Source organism: Saccoglossus kowalevskii, chromosome 8 (genome assembly GCF_978046115.1).
Source record: "Saccoglossus kowalevskii chromosome 8, keSacKowa6.1, whole genome shotgun sequence".
Taxonomy (NCBI): domain Eukaryota; kingdom Metazoa; phylum Hemichordata; class Enteropneusta; family Harrimaniidae; genus Saccoglossus; species Saccoglossus kowalevskii.
The window spans coordinates 9,684,304-9,705,475 of record NC_140648.1 but is presented as its reverse complement, the minus strand read 5'-3'; the positions used below and the strand labels follow the sequence as shown (position 1 = coordinate 9,705,475).

The following is a 21,172-nucleotide window of genomic DNA, read 5'->3' as shown; positions in this document are numbered from 1 at the left end:
AGAGTCTGGAATAGCTTAAAGGGCGTCGCGTCGCGTCCTGTTCGATATGAGACTCATAGCGACGTATACAACGCGTGTAAAATACATTGTTTGTATACATGAAATTCGAACACGCGCTGCGTGACGACCACCGCCCTTTAAATTGTCGACAGTTGATGGCGTCGGTCGGTGGCGAGAGACCGTATTAATTCATTTCTGAGTCTATACTGTTGTCGACAAAACAATGATCGTCAGTCTATGCATGGACCTACAAACGTGGCTTGTAGGACCATGGTATATGCTATAGCTCTGGCCGTCTTTAAGAGAAAACACAAAACTATGCGGATTTATTTTGTGAAAAGTTATAAAACATGACTTTTAATGACTTTGTATTATAGTATTCCATTGTAACTAAACAGTAAGAGAAACAATCAAAGAACGATTTTAATGTGAGTCATGCAAAACTTAAAGTAATTTTGTGATTTTTTTCTCTAGAAAATATAAATATGACAAACGAAGCTTTGAACTGGCTTACACATTCTCTTATGGAAGCAGATTTAGTTATTCATGGTTTTGGTAAAAATATCGATATTATTTACAGTGTCACCTATTATTATGTATATGCAGTATGAGGTCGGTCCGGGGCTTATGACGGTCAAGTGAATTTGTAATATTTTCTAAAATCTAACATTTTGTTTTTATTTTAAATTGACAGTAAGCAATTTAAAGTTTACCTGTGCTTCTCCAAGATATGCCTGTGGTGGCGACATCTCCCTTTCGACAACAGAATTTTGAAATGAACGACAAAAATCAAAATTTTCAATTTGAGACTGTTCATTTTATTTACGCGCTGGTGGGTGTTGTCAGTTATTTTCATATCGAATCGTTGGCAACGGGCCCAACGAATATGATAGATCGATAGCGTCTGAGTTTTTTTTTTTTTTTTTTTTGGAACGTTTTTAAATTGTTATATTTAGATGCAACTGTCGAGATATGTTTACATAACTTGACATGCCCCTATTTCCAAATATGCTAATACAATAATAGAATTAAAAACTAGAAAAGTAAAAATTAAAAATTAAAAATTCAACCTGGTATTGAAAAGTACCTTACGTTATATAATATAAATCTCACTAGTTTTAGCCTCAGTAACTACCAACTAAAAATTGAAATGGAAAGACAGTTTTAAGCGTTTTGCTAATAACTTGAAATTATTACGCAATGCGTGAATCGTACACGTGTGTGTGTGTGTGTGAACGTTGACCTTACAGAATGCGTAGCCATTGTTCTAATGCAAATTAACGCTGTGACAGGTGTACCCTGACGCAAGATCTGCATAATGGTGAATATTAGGAATTTTCATGATCATATTTGTAAAATCATATACTACTAGCCCTAAAGTCAATGTCAGACTGCCGCTATGCGAGCACCGGGTTTGAACCCAGTCTTTGTGTTTATTCCTTAGTGAAGTAAGACTTTGATATCAACGTCCATGGCGACGACTGGTGCACATACCGCTCTGGTCAGTGGAGCGACTAGTCTCTGAAATAATCAGAGTGATAATGTAATCCTGATACTGATTTCTATTTGGCAAGAAGAAAGAAATCATTAGATTGATAGATAGAACCTACTGTGATAGCCAAGTTTACGGGATAGTTGCAGAAAAAAGCAAGGCATTGTGATTAGAAAGACCCACAGAACAGTGCCATCGAAAAGTAAAATCTCTGAAATAAAAATTCAGGGGAATAACGGCAAATTATAAGCGTAGTGGTAGGATACGGATATATTCAAACACAGACCTAACTACAGAGGGCGTGCTACACAGACCTGATATAGAATTACGCCAGCGTTTTTTAGTATTGTGTGATCGCAATCAAAATACTAGTACGCAGTTGTGGAGCCAATATGAACACTCGTGTTCTCACTGGCTCTACAACGGTGTATTTCTGTGTGAACCAGGTATTAGTCACGGTGTGGATAATGTCCAGAAATGGAACATTGTGATTGGTCGAGATGCGGTAGGTGGATTTTAATCAATGATATATAAATTATTCTTCGGCGAAATGACGTATTTCTTGATTCACACACGCATACAGGTGTCCCATGAATTGTGGAGCCACCATTGGATTAACTTTTAATATAGTTGAATTAACTTTTAATATAGTTGCGATATGAACTCGATTAAAACGCGTTCCTATATTTGCTTGTTTTCAATTAATTTTAGCGTACCTCTGCAATTTATTTTAGCATTGTCAGTTGTTTGCTTCATTGAATTAAACGGAGTTCGTCCGGTTGCAAACAAAGCTGTCTCGCACCACCTAGCAAAACTTGCGAATGATCGAAGTACAGGTACCCATTGGACAAAAGATACACAAAAGTTTGTATCTCCCCGACCCAGTGCAATATATCCGGTTAGAATCAAAGCTCACGTGTCCCTTATTTGAGGGACCAGATTCTGCCGTAAATTCGGGATGGGATTTAGAAAAAAAAAGAATTAGCTTGTGAACATTATGTTGTAGTAATCTGTATTGCTCTATGTGAAAGTCTGGTAAACGAGAATTATGACATCGAATTTTAGGACTTTTACAATGAAATACGTTAATGCCATCGATATAAATAATACCATGGATGTACTAAGAAAGGATTCTTCGTACATCCATGATAATACCAATGTTAAAGCAGGGGAGTCGTCACCTGCGCATGCGTCTGTTGGTCATAGCGTGTCATTGTTTACAAACAAGCGGCTACCCATGAGCTTTTTGCGTTTTTAGCGTGTATTGTTGTCACTCAATTCCCGCGCCTGCGCAGGTGACGACCCTTCCGCTCGAATATGCATTCCATATTTAGGTCAACCCATAAATAATCAGGCAAAGCTTGCGGTATTGACAGTATGATCATTCTTTTGTTTTTGTGAGCTTTTTGTTGTATATAAGTCCAACGACCTACAATCCTGTTATAAAATATGATTATTGAAAAGACAGTCCAAATACAAACAACAATATTGCTATACAAATCTACTTACTAGTATTACGATGCGCGGCATAGCAACACATGACGATGGATGAAACTAATTTTTCACTTTTACTGTTTGCGTTGGTGGTAACAACATCAGCCTATAGCAGGAGACCGTTTTAATTTATTCTCTTTTTTACCGATTTCACACACAGTATCCTTCTCGTCTGAGTGGATTTTCTTCACATATTTTGTTGCTTACAATGGACATTATGGCATCTTATTTCAAGTAAAATTTAGAAAATACAACAAATGTAAAAAACAAAAACAGTGGAAACGAGACAAGTAGTTTGGAAAAAAAATAGTAAAGGGGTATTATTACATTATGTCCCCATTAATGTCTGTTGACGGTCATGTCATGACTGCAGTTATGTGGCTTTAAAAATGAAAGTTTGAGGAGTAAAGATCTCTTCGCGTTTTTCTTAAAATGTAAATGAAGAAAACAATTAACTACTGACCCCGACGTGATTCGAACACGCAGCCTTCTGATCTGGAGTCAGACGCGCTACCGTTGCGCCACGGAGTCAATGTTGTAAATGCATCATTAGTATTCTCATAAAACGTTAATTTATCAATTCTGCCAGTAATTAGAAATACATTCTCATCATAATTTACACTAACTTAGGCTTGAAGTAATATTATCATGAGTGTAGTAGACAACTAACGACTCGCAAAACGCTAACCAATTACTATGAAGAATAATTTTAAATAGCAGAAACGTACACTGTGTTTACGGCATGCTCCAAGTAAATCTTGGAGAATTGACATGGTGACTGCCCCTTTACTGAATTTGACAAGGTATCTCGATACATAGAATGCTGAAGTTGAGTTAACGGAGACACGATTACTATTTTCTTTTTCTTCAGTAACCGTAATGAAGAATCGAGTTTATATCAATGGTGCAGTGTTTGGCATTTTATACTTCCGAATAGCCGATAATATAACAATATCGAACCTGTGCAAGCATTCAGAGATATCAAAGGTCAATGTTTTACTTTTTTTCCACATTCTCTTATAATAATATATAAAGCATGCATTCAAGCATGCACAAGAAAACATCGGTATTTGGGGTTAGTTAGTCTAGAGAATTGGTCTCGACTCCGAGCTGCTCCACGACGGTGATTTTGGCATAGGTACTCTTTGATGGCTGCTAATGAAATCTGGCAAAGATAGTTTGTCTACCACTTTTAATAACAACCAAACTTGAGGTAAACACACATTAAATAATTATAATAAGGTCAAAGACCACACACTTATAGACAGCTAAAAACGATAAATATATATATAAAAATTAAATTAAAAATTAAAAACCCGTATCATCGATCAAACACATGTTCTCCATATAAAGATGAACAGATATAGCAATATTGAAGGGGGCAAGGGGGATAGCTGGTACAGGTTACAGGAAATACAAAATGCATTTTACGTTTTTACAAGATATAATTGAAATGGAAAGTTCCATTTACAATAACAAATATGTTTTTACACTTTACAGATAAAGCAAATTTCTAATTACATTTTACATTTTAATTATATACTTGATAATTTTTGATAATTTGTGTTTAAGAATCAATATTGGAAATTGCGTACGAATTACGTCATTTAATGTGGAAAATGTGTTATACGCTTAAACAGAAAATAATAAAATTCTGATTACATTTTACACCTTGCGATTTTACGTTTTTTATTTATTTAAATTACATTATTACGAAAATAAAAACAATTGCTTACAGCTTACGAAAATACCCCTGAGTGAAAAAAGTGAAATTACAGATGAAGAACACTCATTGCTAAAATGTAAACTAGTCTGGGGTAACACGTCACGGTCGAGTGAGAAAAAATATACGATACATCATCGAAAATTATACTAGTCAATAGGGCTACCGGAATACAAATAAAATTGTTTTAAACATGAGGGGGCAAAACCAAAATGAAAACAAATTCCCGGGCGTCCCATATAGCAATCCCGGTGATATAGTCACGGCTATGTGGGTGTGCCACCAATTTGTCAAAATATAGGGCATATTGCTGAAAAAGTTCAGTTCTCCAAAAAAGCCAGTTAAATATAGCTGAATATGCGCTGTTTGATCTTGGAGGTATTGGGGACACACCACAAATATTTCCAGGCACCCCGAATAACAACCATTGAACTGGAAATTCTCCCCGGTATACCACTCAGCTTTTGAGTTATCTGTTGTTATTGATCAGACAGTGCGCCACGAGCGGTGGTATGGGGATGAACTTGATGGTCAGTATCATTTTGGCTCCTATACAAATTATTATTCTTGTTGATATTGAAATATGATTTATTAATTAGGTAAAGTAAACGTCGAAATGTGGCCCGGTCATGTGGGATGTAAGTTACTTTCATAATAAACCATTAACTTTATTAGCCACCAAGAACCTGAGCTGACCTCACAGATTGATTGTCATGTGTTATTGCGAGAAAATGGCGTACCTGGCGATTAGCTTGTTTTTGTTGTTAACTTGTGTATTCAGTGCATTTGCAGAGAAGAGGAATGTGCTCATAATTTTAGGTATATTTACAGGGAGATTGTGAGCAAAATGTAAGAAGTATACGTACGCAGAGGCGGCGGCACAAAATTTTGCATGACGCCCTACAACATTTTTTTCGAGGGGGCAACCACTTCCTCTGCTCCCTGTGCCGCCGCCACTGGAGTCTAATTGTTTTATGTAACCCACATATGTAGAGAGCGAAGATGAAACATGTCAGTAGTAATAAAATATTGGTTAGAAAATAACAGTGGACGCTTAATTAGAGTTGGCATATCTGGTATGGTACCCATGCTACAACTCACTCTGCTGGTAACCTTCATTATTGTGGAGAGTGGGTATAGCGAGTCTGGTACCCAGGCTAGCTTCAATCGAGCCAGGTTACCATACTTGCTCTGCTGGTTACCTTCATCATTGTGGAGAGTGGGTATAGCGAGTCTGGTACCCAGGCTAGCTTCAATCGAGCCAGGTTACCATACTTGCTCTGCTGGTTACCTTCATCATTGTGGAGTGTGCGTATAACAAGTCTGGAACCCAGGCTAGCTCCAATCGAGCCAGGTTACTATATATGTTCTGCTGGTTATCTTCATCACTGTGAATAGTGGGCATATCAAGTTTGGTATCCAGGCTAGCTCCAATCGAGCCAGGTTACTATAATTGTTCTGCTGGTTACCTTCATTATTGTGGAGAGTGGGCATATCAAGTCTGGTACCCAGGCTAGCTCCAATCGAGCCAGGTTACCATAATTGTTCTGCTGGTTACTTTCATCATTGTGGAGTGTGCATATAAAAAGTCTGGTACCCAGGTTAGCTCCAATTGAGCCAGGTTACCAGAATTGTTCTGCTGGTTACTTTCATCATTGTGGAGTGTGCATATAAAAAGTCTGGTACCCAGGCTAGCTCCAATTATTTATTTATTTATTTATTTATTTATTTATTTATTTATTTATTTATTTATTTATTTATTTATTCATTTATTCATTTATTTATTTATTTATTTATTTATTTATTTATTTATTTATTTATTTATTTATTTATTTATTTATTTATTTATTATACCTTGTTTGTTTTTAATGAGGGTAACCTAGTAAGTATCAATTAAAGCATGTTAGTCGTCGCGCTGTGCATGTTCGACATTTGTGTTGTAAACATTGATTTTCCCACAATCCAATGTGCTCTTCAAATGGAAATCAGTATGAGGTTTGACCTGGGCGCGACTTGCACTGATTACCGCTGGTGACTCCTTCGATACCTTCCAATCACATGAAAATTACCTAATTAAAGCTTGGAAACGTGTCAGTTCGTACTCGTTGATCTGTGCAACAGTCAAAGTCGCCATCTTTGTTTATATGAGACCCATATATCTACCGCGCTTTAAGATCTTTCTTATGGCTCTTCATTGGTAGTACATAAACCTTTGCATATTTGGATTTGAAATTCATAAACCAAATCAAAATAAAAATTCAAATTGAAAATGATATTCAGAAACCATTTGATGATATAACAGGCAAGCAACATACAATGTATCTACCTTGGCCAAACTTGGCATATCCTATCATTATTGATGTCTGTACAAAAATGTTGAAATTCTGAAAGAGAGTAAAAAATAGTGAAAAAAATGTAACTATCTAATAAACACAAATATAAGAATTACATGTACTAGTACCTTAAAAATGACTTTAATGCAATATGCCAGTGTCATTTTCAATGACTTGTTTGTTTTAACCTTTCCCACAGCTGATGACTATGGATTTGAGAACCAAGCATACAACAATACAGTCTGCCAGACACCTCATCTCAATAAATTAGCCAGTCACAGCGTCATATTCAAACATGGTTACACTGCTGTCAGTAGCTGCTCACCAAGCAGATCATCCATACTAACAGGTCTACCACAACACCAGAATGGACATTATGGTCTAGCTCATGCCTTCCATCATTTCCAAGCATTTGATCAAGTCAAGAGTTTACCAGTGATTTTAAAAAATGCCAGTATAAGAACAGGTGAGGAGTGAAATTTGTACCTCTACAGGGTATATGAAAATCGAAATTACATTTAATCACTACCATTTTCATGATACATGCTTGGCTGTCTGGAACTAAATATTAACTGTTTTTTATGTGGTACAAAAATGTGACATGTTGTACATTTTAGAAAGCATAACATTATTGTTCAAAATCATTTGATGTTATGAAAATTGCATCCTTTTTGTTTGATACTCCATACGCTAGACTAAATGTGATTATCAGCATGAATGACCATAAACTTAAAATGTTGCATTTGCAGGGCAATAGATGGAAAATAAAAAAAACACTTACAGACATGTGTAGTGGGTGTTATTGTACGTACCAAAACAACCAGTACATATGTGTATTGGAAATTTTCCATGTTTCATAATAAACAAGTAATTGAAAATGACACAATCCCCGTTAAATTTTTGAAAGTTGTCTTTGTGCTCATCATATTAAAGCGAAGGGGTTGTCGGGAGCGTGTCATTGAAACTAGAGTTCCAAGTGGTGTATACAACAGATTGCTTATTTACATCAAAACACTGCATAAAAAAAAAAAAAAGATGTGGGCCAGTCGACCATCTTTGATCCAATTGCAAAATAAATCGTCATGAACATGTATCCTAACATGTATATTGTATGTACCAAGTTTGAATGACAACTGACAAAGCATGTCCAAAATACAACATTTTCCAAAAAGAAGATGGCTGCCAGTCAGCCATTTTGAATCAAATCGCTAAACCACTGCATGTGCATATGTCCCACATAAGGTACTAGGCACATGCAAAGAATGAACAGAATCGGTCCACAGGATTCTGAAATATGACTCTGGCCAGACTGACACACGGACGGACGGACAGACGGACAGACTCAAAAACTCACGGATGGTCGGGGACATGTATCCTAACATGTATGATCTATGTACTAAATTTGAATAAAAACTGACAAAGCATGTGGAAAATACAACATTTTCAAAAAACAAGATGGCTGCCAGTCGGCCATCTTTGATCCAATTGTGAAATAATCGGTCATGGACATGTATGCTAACATGTATAATCTATATACTAAGTTTGAATGAAAACTGACAAAGCATGTCCAAAATACAACATTTAAAAAAAAAAAGATGGCTGCCAGTCGGCCATTTTGAATCGAATCGCTAAACCACTGCCTGTGCATATGTCCCACATAAAGTACATGCAAAGAATGAACGGAATCGGTCCAAGGGATCCTGAGATATGACTCCGGATGGACGCACTGACGGTTGGAGACCAAATTATAAGTCCCCGTTTTCGGACTTCATCCGAACGGGGACTAAAAAATACTCAGAAGTGTGCTACAAAAACACGATTTTCAGTTCATGATAAATCATAGTTTAAACAACAATACTAAAAATTACATGTTATTGTCCATCTTTAATAACATATGTCTGCTAACGTCAAACAAACAGAAAACATATCATGTAATTATATACAATGTTATCTAAATATTAGATTTGTTGCATTAGTGCATGCATTAGTATAAATAACAGAGATGTGTCTATGGTCCAAATGAGTCATAATTATCCAGTATAAAATAAAACAATATTTGGTATATTTGCATTTATAGTGCTTACATACAATACTGATAATTAATTAAATCATATTATTATACATCTGTCACCATAATGTCATAAGTTACAGCGTGCCCTAATTTTCTGGTATTTTACGGGGTATTTTCATCCTACCATATAAGGAAATGCGAATTCCAAATATGGAATGATTATGCGTGCAGCTGATTCGCTGATTCTGTTCTAAACTTTTTGGATTTCGGCATTCCCAAGATGTATCCTTGGAAGGAAAGATGTATAATAATAAGTTTATTACGAAGATACCTCAAAGTATACACAAAGACGGTACACCGTCGCATCGACCTCCGCTGCATGTCAGTCGATACTCCTGCTGTACTGTCTTCATGCATACTTTGAGTTATCCTCGTAATAACCGGTATGTCTGTGTTACCACTTTTAAGGTATCATAGGGAAAAAGCATGTGAAGCCTCCTTCTGTTTTCAAGTTTGACTATGAGAGAACAGATGAACATTATCCCATGTTACAAGTTGCTCGTAATATCACTCATATGAAAGAATTGGTTCATGAATTTCTTAATGTCAATGACACAAGGTATGTATACCGATAAATTTTGTACTCACTGCTAAAATTGATGTTCATTTAATAGATGAGGTGGCAGAATATACATGGGAATACATTGTTTTGTTTTCTGCTTTTTAAGTCTTTGCAATACTTTATTTTAGCTGGAATTATTTTTTTGCTGACAAAACATTTTGTATATGATGAGTTGAATACAAAATATAGGAAAAAGGGTATTTTCGCTGGATTGTTTTCACTGATTCACCCCTTCAATAAAAATATGGAAAATAAATTCTAAGTGCAAATAAAGTAATTTACAGTACTAGCTCAACATTAATTATTGTGTTAAATATTTAACTAGTTCCACAGAAAATACATTGGCATTTTAACCTATTAGCAAGGCCAGAAGCAGACTTTATAGAAATCAGTCATTTTCCCAGCTTTTAGCCGTTATCTTTGTTATTGATAGTTAAAGGATGATTCTGAGGACACCAACAACATTTACTAGAACAAAAACAGGTTATTAACTATCATTAGCATCTGTACATTAACAAAATAATACTTGACGAGGTTTAGATGGTTTTTCTGCACCCACATCATGGGTTGTCACAGCATATGTGTTTTATGTAACACCTTTTGTATAAATGAACTATAACTTGCACCTGATTCATGTACTGGTATGTATCATTGTGAACTACGGGTAGTTTTCAACCACCTGTTTAGCTCATTCAACTTGAAAATATTAAAGGTGCATCTACACATTTCGTCAATCTAGAAAAGTTGGTTTGAAACCAAGGTATTGCTGCTAAAATAAATGTTTCAATTTTAAATAAACACAAGCTAAATGAAAATGAAACCATGGCCAATTTGTTAAAAAAATCAAGAAAAATATTCAAATATAAATTTAATCAAAAGACATTTACATTTCTAGTTTACCCATTAGTTGAAAAGAATATATAACTAGTGCATCAAACAAGTTTTGACAATTCACTTTTTTTTTTTTTTTAAACCAAACTATGTTTTTTTTATGCGTCTATTTCAAAATTTTCAGAATTTATATTCATTTTGAAAAACTATTTTGTTGAAAATGGCCTGTAATCATAGGCAACAACTGCAACCTAACCTCCACTATTTTCTGACACTGATCATAACAAATTGTTATTGCTTATTAATGATAATTTTAGGAAACAATCATTGAAATTTGTTTAGGGTGTTGTTTCAGTTCTCCAACTTCAGGTGTATGGTTTGTTTACAATGACTATTACTCTTGCCATCATTGTTAGAAGCATAATAATAATAATAATAATAACAACTTTATTGCCTCCATGTAAAAAGATTTGCATAGGATAAGTACAGCAAATAAGAGTTTTAAAATAATAACAAGATATATGTAAGAATTGTACAAACAACAATACAAAAGAACGTAGTATTTAAATGTTAAATAAATCGTTTTGTTGTGTAAATATAATTGGCAGGTTCTATAATTATGCCAGGATCTTTGCTTGAGAGTATATATGTGAACTGTATATTTTTATTGTAGGATGAAAGTAGTGTCATAATTTTTTGGGTGAAATTTTCCCTGTGTGTGTTATATTTTGGGCAATTCAATAGAAAATGTTCTTCATCTTCAATTGAATTTGTGTCACAGTTATTGTGTATTCTTTTGTGTATATGTTTCTTAGGAAATGAATATCTGCCTTCCTCTATTGCCAAGTTATGGTTACTAATTCTAAATTTTGTCAACATTTTCCACTTATGAGTGTCAAGTTCATTCAAATATGGCTCAAAGATGTATTCTGTTTTAAATTTAGCATATGTTCTCAGTTTGCTATTTTCTTTGGAAATCATTTCATTCCAGAAACTGGTATATTTATTTTCAAGGGAAGTTATTAAAATTTGATTAATTTGATTTTTTTTGTTTGATAGTGAGTGTTTTTTTCTTTTATGAAGTTTAGTGAATTGTCTTTCAATATTGTATGTATTGCATTTTGCCATTTATATTGTATAGTATTGTGTTGTGTTTGTTCTAGGTATGCCTGTTTTGTTAGATTATCATCTGGTAGTTCCTTTATATGCAACCAGCTTGAACTTTTGCACTGAGCAGTAGTGGACCACCTCTGCTCTTGATGCTAAGTTAAAAGATTTTTTATTTACTTGTAAGATTTGTTTTCAGAATTTAATATTGATTTTTTCAATTGATGGTGCCATTTAGCATTGTCCTGAATGAATGAATATTTTAATAAATATTCATGAATAAATTAAAGCCACCTCCTTTAAAGATATATGTCAACTTTTGTGACTGTCATTTATAGATAATAATAATAATAATAATAATAATAATAATAATAATAATAATAATAATAATAATAATAATAATAATAATAATAATAATAATCAATGCTTACCATAAAGCAAATGATTTTGCAGATCAGGATGGCTTTTTTCATCTTATGTTATTGATACTGATGGCTTGATTATTTGGTATGTAAATATTATCATCTTTCTTGTTTTAGGCCTTTCTTATTATATGTTGCTTTTAATGATCCACATCGATGTACAGCTAATGTTGAACTTGGTGAGTTTTGTGAGATGTTTGGGAATGGCCAGCCTGGTAAAGGTGTGATACCAGATTGGAAACCAATTCATTATAAACCAGAAGATGTGGAATTACCATTCTTCATCCAAGACACACCTGCAGCAAGAGATGAAATAGCCAAGCAGTACACTACAATTAGCAGAATGGACCAAGGTGAGCAAAGATGGTTGTCGGAGATCGATTGATCAACCAATAATATATTAGATTGAATTTCAAGTATCAACTAAGGATATAGGATTGAATTTCAAGTATCAACTAAGGATATAGGATTGAATTTCAAGTATCAACTAAGGATATAGGATTGAATTTAAAGTATCAACTAAGGATATAGGATTGAATTTAAAGTATCAACTAAGGATATAGGATTGAATTTAAAGTATCAACTAAGGATATAGGATTGAATTTAAAGTATCAACTAAGGATATAGGATTGAATTTAAAGTATCAACTAAGGATATAGGATTGAATTTAAAGTATCAACTAAGGATATAGGATAGAATTTAAAGTATCAACTAAGGATATAGGATTGAATTTAAAGTATCAACTAAGGATATAGGATTGAATTTAAAGTATCAACTAAGGATATAGGATAGAATTTAAAGTATCGACTAAGGATATAGGATTGAATTTAAAGTATCAACTAAGGATATAGGATTGAATTTAAAGTATCAACTAAGGATATAGGATTGAATTTAAAGTATCAACTAAGGATATAGGATTGAATTTAAAGTATCAACTAAGGATATAGGATTGAATTTAAAGTATCAACTAAGGATATAGGATTGAATTTAAAGTATCAACTAAGGATATAGGATAGAATTTAAAGTATCAACTAAGGATATAGGATTGAATTTAAAGTATCAACTAAGGATATAGGATTGAATTTAAAGTATCAACTAAGGATATAGGATAGAATTTAAAGTATCAACTAAGGATATAGGATTGAATTTAAAGTATCAACTAAGGATATAGGATTGAATTTAAAGTATCAACTAAGGATATAGGATTGAATTTAAAGTATCAACTAAGGATATAGGATAGAATTTAAAGTATCAACTAAGGATATAGGATTGAATTTAAAGTATCAACTAAGGATATAGGATTGAATTTAAAGTATCAACTAAGGATATAGGATAGAATTTAAAGTATCGACTAAGGATATAGGATTGAATTTAAAGTATCAACTAAGGATATAGGATTGAATTTAAAGTATCAACTAAGGATATAGGATTGAATTTAAAGTATCAACTAAGGATATAGGATAGAATTTAAAGTATCAACTAAGGATATAGGATTGAATTTAAAGTATCAACTAAGGATATAGGATTGAATTTAAAGTATCAACTAAGGATATAGGATAGAATTTAAAGTATCAACTAAGGATATAGGATTGAATTTAAAGTATCGACTAAGGATATAGGATTGAATTTAAAGTATCAACTAAGGATATAGGATTGAATTTAAAGTATCGACTACGGATATAGGATTGAATTTAAAGTATCAACTAAGGATATAGGATTGAATTTCAAGTGTCAACTAAGGATATAGGATTGAATTTAAAGTATCAACTAAGGATATAGGATAGAATTTAAAGTATCGACTAAGGATATAGGATTGAATTTAAAGTATCAACTAAGGATATAGGATTGAATTTCAAGTGTCAACTAAGGATATAGGATTGAATTTAAAGTATCAACTAAGGATATAGGATTGAATTTAAAGTATCAACTAAGGATATAGGATTGAATTTAAAGTATCAACTAAGGATATAGGATAGAATTTAAAGTATCGACTAAGGATATAGGATTGAATTTAAAGTATCAACTAAGGATATAGGATTGAATTTAAAGTATCGACTAAGGATATAGGATTGAATTTAAAGTATCAACTAAGGATATAGGATAGAATTTAAAGTATCGACTAAGGATATAGGATTGAATTTAAAGTATCAACTAAGGATATAGGATTGAATTTAAAGTATCGACTAAGGATATAGGATTGAATTTAAAGTATCAACTAAGGATATAGGATTGAATTTAAAGTATCGACTACGGATATAGGATTGAATTTAAAGTATCAACTAAGGATATAGGATTGAATTTCAAGTGTCAACTAAGGATATAGGATTGAATTTAAAGTATCAACTAAGGATATAGGATAGAATTTAAAGTATCGACTAAGGATATAGGATTGAATTTAAAGTATCAACTAAGGATATAGGATTGAATTTCAAGTGTCAACTAAGGATATAGGATTGAATTTAAAGTATCAACTAAGGATATAGGATTGAATTTAAAGTATCGACTAAGGATTCAGGATTGAATTTAAAGTATCAACTAAGGATATAGGATAGAATTTAAAGTATCGACTAAGGATATAGGATTGAATTTAAAGTATCAACTAAGGATATAGGATTGAATTTCAAGTGTCAACTAAGGATATAGGATTGAATTTAAAGTATCAACTAAGGATATAGGATTGAATTTCAAGTGTCAACTAAGGATATAGGATTGAATTTAAAGTATCAACTAAGGATATAGGATTGAATTTAAAGTATCAACTAAGGATATAGGATAGAATTTAAAGTATCGACTAAGGATATAGGATTGAATTTCAAGTATCAACTAAGGATATAGGATTGAATTTCAAGTGTCAACTAAGGATATAGGATTGAATTTAAAGTATCAACTAAGGATATAGGATTGAATTTAAAGTATCAACTAAGGATATAGGATTGAATTTCAAGTATCAACTAAGGATATAGGATAGAATTTAAAGTATCAACTAAGGATATAGGATTGAATTTCAAGTGTCAACTAAGGATATAGGATTGAATTTAAAGTATCGACTACGGATATAGGATTGAATTTAAAGTATCAACTAAGGATATAGGATTGAATTTCAAGTGTCAACTAAGGATATAGGATTGAATTTAAAGTATCAACTAAGGATATAGGATAGAATTTAAAGTATCGACTAAGGATTTAGGATTGAATTTAAAGTATCAACTAAGGATATAGGATTGAATTTCAAGTGTCAACTAAGGATATAGGATTGAATTTAAAGTATCAACTAAGGATATAGGATTAAATTTAAAGTATCAACTAAGGATATAGGATTGAATTTAAAGTATCAACTAAGGATATAGGATAGAATTTAAAGTATCGACTAAGGATATAGGATTGAATTTAAAGTATCAACTAAGGATATAGGATTGAATTTAAAGTATCAACTAAGGATATAGGATTGAATTTAAAGTATCAACTAAGGATATAGGATAGAATTTAAAGTATCAACTACGGATATAGGATTGAATTTAAAGTATCAACTAAGGATATAGGATTGAATTTCAAGTGTCAACTAAGGATATAGGATTGAATTTAAAGTATCAACTAAGGATATAGGATAGAATTTAAAGTATCGACTAAGGATATAGGATTGAATTTAAAGTATCAACTAAGGATATAGGATTGAATTTCAAGTGTCAACTAAGGATATAGGATTGAATTTAAAGTATCAACTAAGGATATAGGATTGAATTTAAAGTATCGACTAAGGATTCAGGATTGAATTTAAAGTATCAACTAAGGATATAGGATAGAATTTAAAGTATCGACTAAGGATATAGGATTGAATTTAAAGTATCAACTAAGGATATAGGATTGAATTTCAAGTGTCAACTAAGGATATAGGATTGAATTTAAAGTATCAACTAAGGATATAGGATTGAATTTAAAGTATCAACTAAGGATATAGGATAGAATTTAAAGTATCAACTAAGGATATAGGATTGAATTTAAAGTATCAACTAAGGATATAGGATTGAATTTAAAGTATCAACTAAGGATATAGGATAGAATTTAAAGTATCAACTAAGGATATAGGATTGAATTTAAAGTATCGACTAAGGATATAGGATTGAATTTAAAGTATCAACTAAGGATATAGGATTGAATTTAAAGTATCGACTACGGATATAGGATTGAATTTAAAGTATCAACTAAGGATATAGGATTGAATTTCAAGTGTCAACTAAGGATATAGGATTGAATTTAAAGTATCAACTAAGGATATAGGATAGAATTTAAAGTATCGACTAAGGATATAGGATTGAATTTAAAGTATCAACTAAGGATATAGGATTGAATTTCAAGTGTCAACTAAGGATATAGGATTGAATTTAAAGTATCAACTAAGGATATAGGATTGAATTTAAAGTATCAACTAAGGATATAGGATTGAATTTAAAGTATCAACTAAGGATATAGGATAGAATTTAAAGTATCGACTAAGGATATAGGATTGAATTTAAAGTATCAACTAAGGATATAGGATTGAATTTAAAGTATCGACTAAGGATATAGGATTGAATTTAAAGTATCAACTAAGGATATAGGATAGAATTTAAAGTATCGACTAAGGATATAGGATTGAATTTAAAGTATCAACTAAGGATATAGGATTGAATTTAAAGTATCGACTAAGGATTCAGGATTGAATTTAAAGTATCAACTAAGGATATAGGATAGAATTTAAAGTATCAACTAAGGATATAGGATTGAATTTCAAGTGTCAACTACGGATATAGGATTGAATTTAAAGTATCAACTAAGGATATAGGATTGAATTTCAAGTGTCAACTAAGGATATAGGATTGAATTTAAAGTATCAACTAAGGATATAGGATTGAATTTAAAGTATCAACTAAGGATATAGGATAGAATTTAAAGTATCGACTAAGGATATAGGATTGAATTTCAAGTATCAACTAAGGATATAGGATTGAATTTCAAGTGTCAACTAAGGATATAGGATTGAATTTAAAGTATCAACTAAGGATATAGGATTGAATTTAAAGTATCAACTAAGGATATAGGATTGAATTTAAAGTATCAACTAAGGATATAGGATAGAATTTAAAGTATCAACTAAGGATATAGGATTGAATTTCAAGTGTCAACTAAGGATATAGGATTGAATTTAAAGTATCAACTAAGGATATAGGATTGAATTTAAAGTATCAACTAAGGATATAGGATAGAATTTAAAGTATCAACTAAAGATATAGGATTGAATTTAAAGTATCAACTAAGGATATAGGATTGAATTTAAAGTATCAACTAAAGATATAGGATTGAATTTAAAGTATCAACTAAGGATATAGGATTGAATTTAAAGTATCAACTAAGGATATAGGATAGAATTTAAAGTATCAACTAAGGATATAGGATTGAATTTAAAGTATCAACTAAAGATATAGGATTGAATTTAAAGTATCAACTAAGGATATAGGATTGAATTTAAAGTATCAACTAAGGATATAGGATAGAATTTAAAGTATCAACTAAGGATATAGGATTGAATTTAAAGTATCAACTAAGGATATAGGATTGAATTTAAAGTATCAACTAAAGATATAGGATTGAATTTAAAGTATCAACTAAGGATATAGGATAGAATTTAAAGTATCAACTAAGGATATAGGATTGAATTTAAAGTATCAACTAAAGATATAGGATTGAATTTAAAGTATCAACTAAGGATATAGGATTGAATTTAAAGTATCAACTAAGGATATAGGATAGAATTTAAAGTATCAACTAAGGATATAGGATTGAATTTAAAGTATCAACTAAGGATATAGGATTGAATTTAAAGTATCAACTAAGGATATAGGATTGAATTTAAAGTATCAACTAAGGATATAGGATTGAATTTAAAGTATCAACTAAGGATATAGGATTGAATTTAAAGTATCAACTAAGGATATAGGATTGAATTTAAAGTATCAACTAAGGATATAGGATATTGTTATTTATTGTATATATTGAATTAAAATTGTTACTAAATTATCATTTGCTAGTCTAAGAAGTCGCTGCTTCCTGTTTCCATCCACCTGTCTCTAAAAACATGGCCCAGGACAGTGACAATAATTTAAAAAAAATCTATGGTGAAATTCCTTCACATTTTACATCAAAATTGTAGCATTAGTTGTATCCTACATTTTTCCTGAATCATGTCAACAACAACAAAATAAAGAAAATAATTGTTGAATTCAAGTGATTTATATTCTTTTGATTGGTTAATAACTACACACAATATTGTATTGTCATGATGTTAGACTTCTTCATTGACCAACATGTTAGTTGAGGTTTGAGGAGTTTTGTATAACAAAGTATTGGCATTCCAAAAGGAACATTAATATAGCAAAAGACGTACCTTCCTTGTCTAGCATTAAATAGTCACCACTTGAATATTAAAAAAAAAGTTATTTTTGCTGTCCCAAGGTATTGGTCTTTTTATGAAAGAGCTTGAACAGGCCGGATTCAGTGACAACACATTGGTTATATTCACCTCTGATAATGGAATACCTTTCCCTGGTGCAAAGACAAATCTTTATGAAAAAGGTATGGGAGAACCATTCCTTGTTTCCTCGCCATATCACAGAGAAAGATGGGGAAAGGAAAGTGATGCCATGGCTAGTTCCCTGGATATTGTACCAACTGTCCTGGACTGGTTTGATGTCTCATTTCCAGATTATAAATTGTTCAATGAAAAAGTGAAGTTGAGTGGCAAATCTTTACTCCCAGCTCTAGAAAAGGAGCAGCCAACATGGGACACTGTGTTCGCTAGTCATGATTTTCATGAAATAACAATGTATTACCCAATGAGGGTTATGAAACATAAAAACTACAGACTTATACATAATTTAAACTACCGAATGCCGTATCCAATCGCCTTAGATATTGCTCTCTCTGCAACTATGCGTGATATCCTAAATCGTACTGAAGCACATCAAAAAACTGGATGGTTCAAGACACTTGATGAGTATTATTACAGAGATGAATGGGAGCTATTTGACGTAAGCAAAGACCCTCATGAACTGAACAACTTGGTACAAGATCCACAGCATTTGGAAATCTTTCAGGATATGAAGAAAAAGCTGTCGTCATGGCAATATGAAACAGGTGACCCATGGAGATGTTCTCCAGAGGGTGTTTATGTGGATGCTGGTGTATACTCTAAGGATCCTTTCTGTATGTCTCTTCTCAATGCTCCTCCAAAGTGACATTTTAAAAGTCTCAAGTTAGCAATATTTTTCAAAAGAATGTCAATGAAGCTTCTGCATGATGAACATATCACATTTCCTATAGTCAAGAATAAACAAAGAAAGTCTGAATAAGTTCAAGAGTTTTGTACTTAATATATTGCTGCAATTAGTAAATGTCCTTACCAAAAATGATAGCTTATGAAGCTATCCAGGATTTGAATTGTTAATATGGCCTAAGATGAGCCATCTCATCCAGCCATCACACCTGTTGGATGGCTTAACTATTCGCAATACAGCTTACCAGTTCCATTTAGCAAGTGTGTGACAGCAAAGATATATGGAGAAATTATGTACCACTTGGAGATTAGTACATGTATGTTCTGCTGCTGGAGATGATAATTGATTCGTACTTGCTTCATCTTTCCAGGCAAAATACAAGATACGTCCTCTGGGCCCTTCCAACTGTTCCCAACATCTTCCTAGAATTGTGCAGCCTGGAGTTTACGCTTGCACGGAATCTATTGCAGACAATTATGTAGTGTTTAGTCTTAACCCATCCAGTGTGTGAATCAGATCGTGAAGAAGACAGAACTCTGTATGTTACCTGCATTATTCCTACTTCCAGTCCCTTACCTGGGCTTCTCCCCTACACATTTTTTCTATTTCGCCTGTCACCATTTTTTTTAATTGTTTTTTTGTGTGTGCCAGGCGACAGTTCTAGACATCGAATGTCACTTTTATCTCTCCTGACTTTTTTGCTAAAGCTGACACAGAAGCCATATTCATGTTTGGGATTTCATGACAGGGCTGTGCAGCCATCTCTCTATCAATGTAATGCACTATCCTGGCGTCACTCAGGCTTGGTCAAACACAAGCACCTGCAGACCTTTACCAAGGTTTTCCCAGAGTCGCATTTGTTAGTGAAAGAATCTTGGCCAGTGGAATTGACCTTTCCATTGAGTCTGTGGCACATAAGGGGTAGGGGTTGACTAAATTTGGTGTTCAGTGTTTGAACTTGGGTCTTCCGATCATGGGTCTGATGCAACAACCACTACCCTACCAGTGACCTGTACCCATTTTACAAGGGATGCATTTCTCATCAGTTGTCATGCATTCTCTCTTTTATTGGTCATATTAGGATCAAATGTACAAAATAGTTGTCGCATGGGGTGAAGCATAACAAGTTTATGGTTCATATATATACAGTTAATACCATGTTTACCTTGCCTATTGCCTATATTTGGACAAACTCGCGTCCACTTGTTTTTCAATCTATGTTCTCGATTGGCAAAGTTGTAATAGTTACGCCATGTTAACTTATTATCAAGAATCTCACTAAATACTTAGAGATGTATCATTTTCAATTGTAATAAACTGATTGATATTTGATATTTTACGCAGTGTTGGCTCATTATTCTCAGAAACCTTTGATTCTAAAATATGTTTATACGTGCAATCCATACCACTATATGGTTAATGAATTTGTTTTCTGCAACCAAGGGTTAAACATACCACTACATTGTTAGTGAATTTGTTTTCTGCAACCAAAGGTTAAACATACCACTATATGGTTAGTGAATTTGTTTTCTGCAACCAAAGGTTAAACATTGCACTATATGGTTAGTGAATTTGTTTTCTGCAACCAAGGGTTAAACATACCACTACATGGTAAGTGAGTTTGTTTTCTGCAACCAAAGGTTAGACATACCACTATATGGTTAGTGAATTTGTTTTCTGCAACCAAAGGTTAAACATACCACGATATGGTTAATGAATTTGTTTTCTGCAACCAAGGGTTAAACATACCACTACATGGTAAGTGAGTTTGTTTTCTGCAACTAAAGGTTAGACACACCACTATATGGTTAGTAAATTTGTTTTCTGCAA

General features: G+C 32.7%; 1 protein-coding gene and 1 non-coding gene across 2 annotated transcripts; one reads left to right on the top strand and one right to left on the bottom strand.

The window, feature by feature from the left end:
• The first annotated feature begins 1,884 nt into the window (after nucleotides 1-1,884).
• Nucleotides 1,885-20,681, top strand: LOC100375900 (N-sulfoglucosamine sulfohydrolase-like). The gene is made up of 6 exons (XM_085502678.1): nucleotides 1,885-1,938; nucleotides 5,200-5,239; nucleotides 7,242-7,508; nucleotides 9,522-9,672; nucleotides 12,153-12,388; nucleotides 18,522-20,681. Exons 1-6 carry the CDS (start codon nucleotides 1,885-1,887, stop codon nucleotides 19,301-19,303), a joined length of 1,530 nt encoding a protein of 509 aa, XP_085358804.1. The 3' UTR covers nucleotides 19,304-20,681.
• On the bottom strand, nucleotides 3,446-3,517 carry TRNAW-CCA (transfer RNA tryptophan (anticodon CCA)). Its single transcript has one exon. It is a non-coding gene; the product is annotated as a tRNA-Trp (tRNA).
• Nucleotides 20,682-21,172: the final 491 nt, after the last annotated feature.

Coding starts and splice junctions, on each gene's coding strand:
- LOC100375900 (XM_085502678.1), top strand. CDS start 1,885: ATGAACACTCGTGTTCTCACTGGCTCTACAACGGTGTATTTCTGTGTG. Junction 5,240..7,241: donor GTATGGGGATGAACTTGATG/GTCAGTATCATT, acceptor CCTTTCCCACAG/CTGATGACTATGGATTTGAG. Junction 12,389..18,521: donor AATTAGCAGAATGGACCAAG/GTGAGCAAAGAT, acceptor TGCTGTCCCAAG/GTATTGGTCTTTTTATGAAA.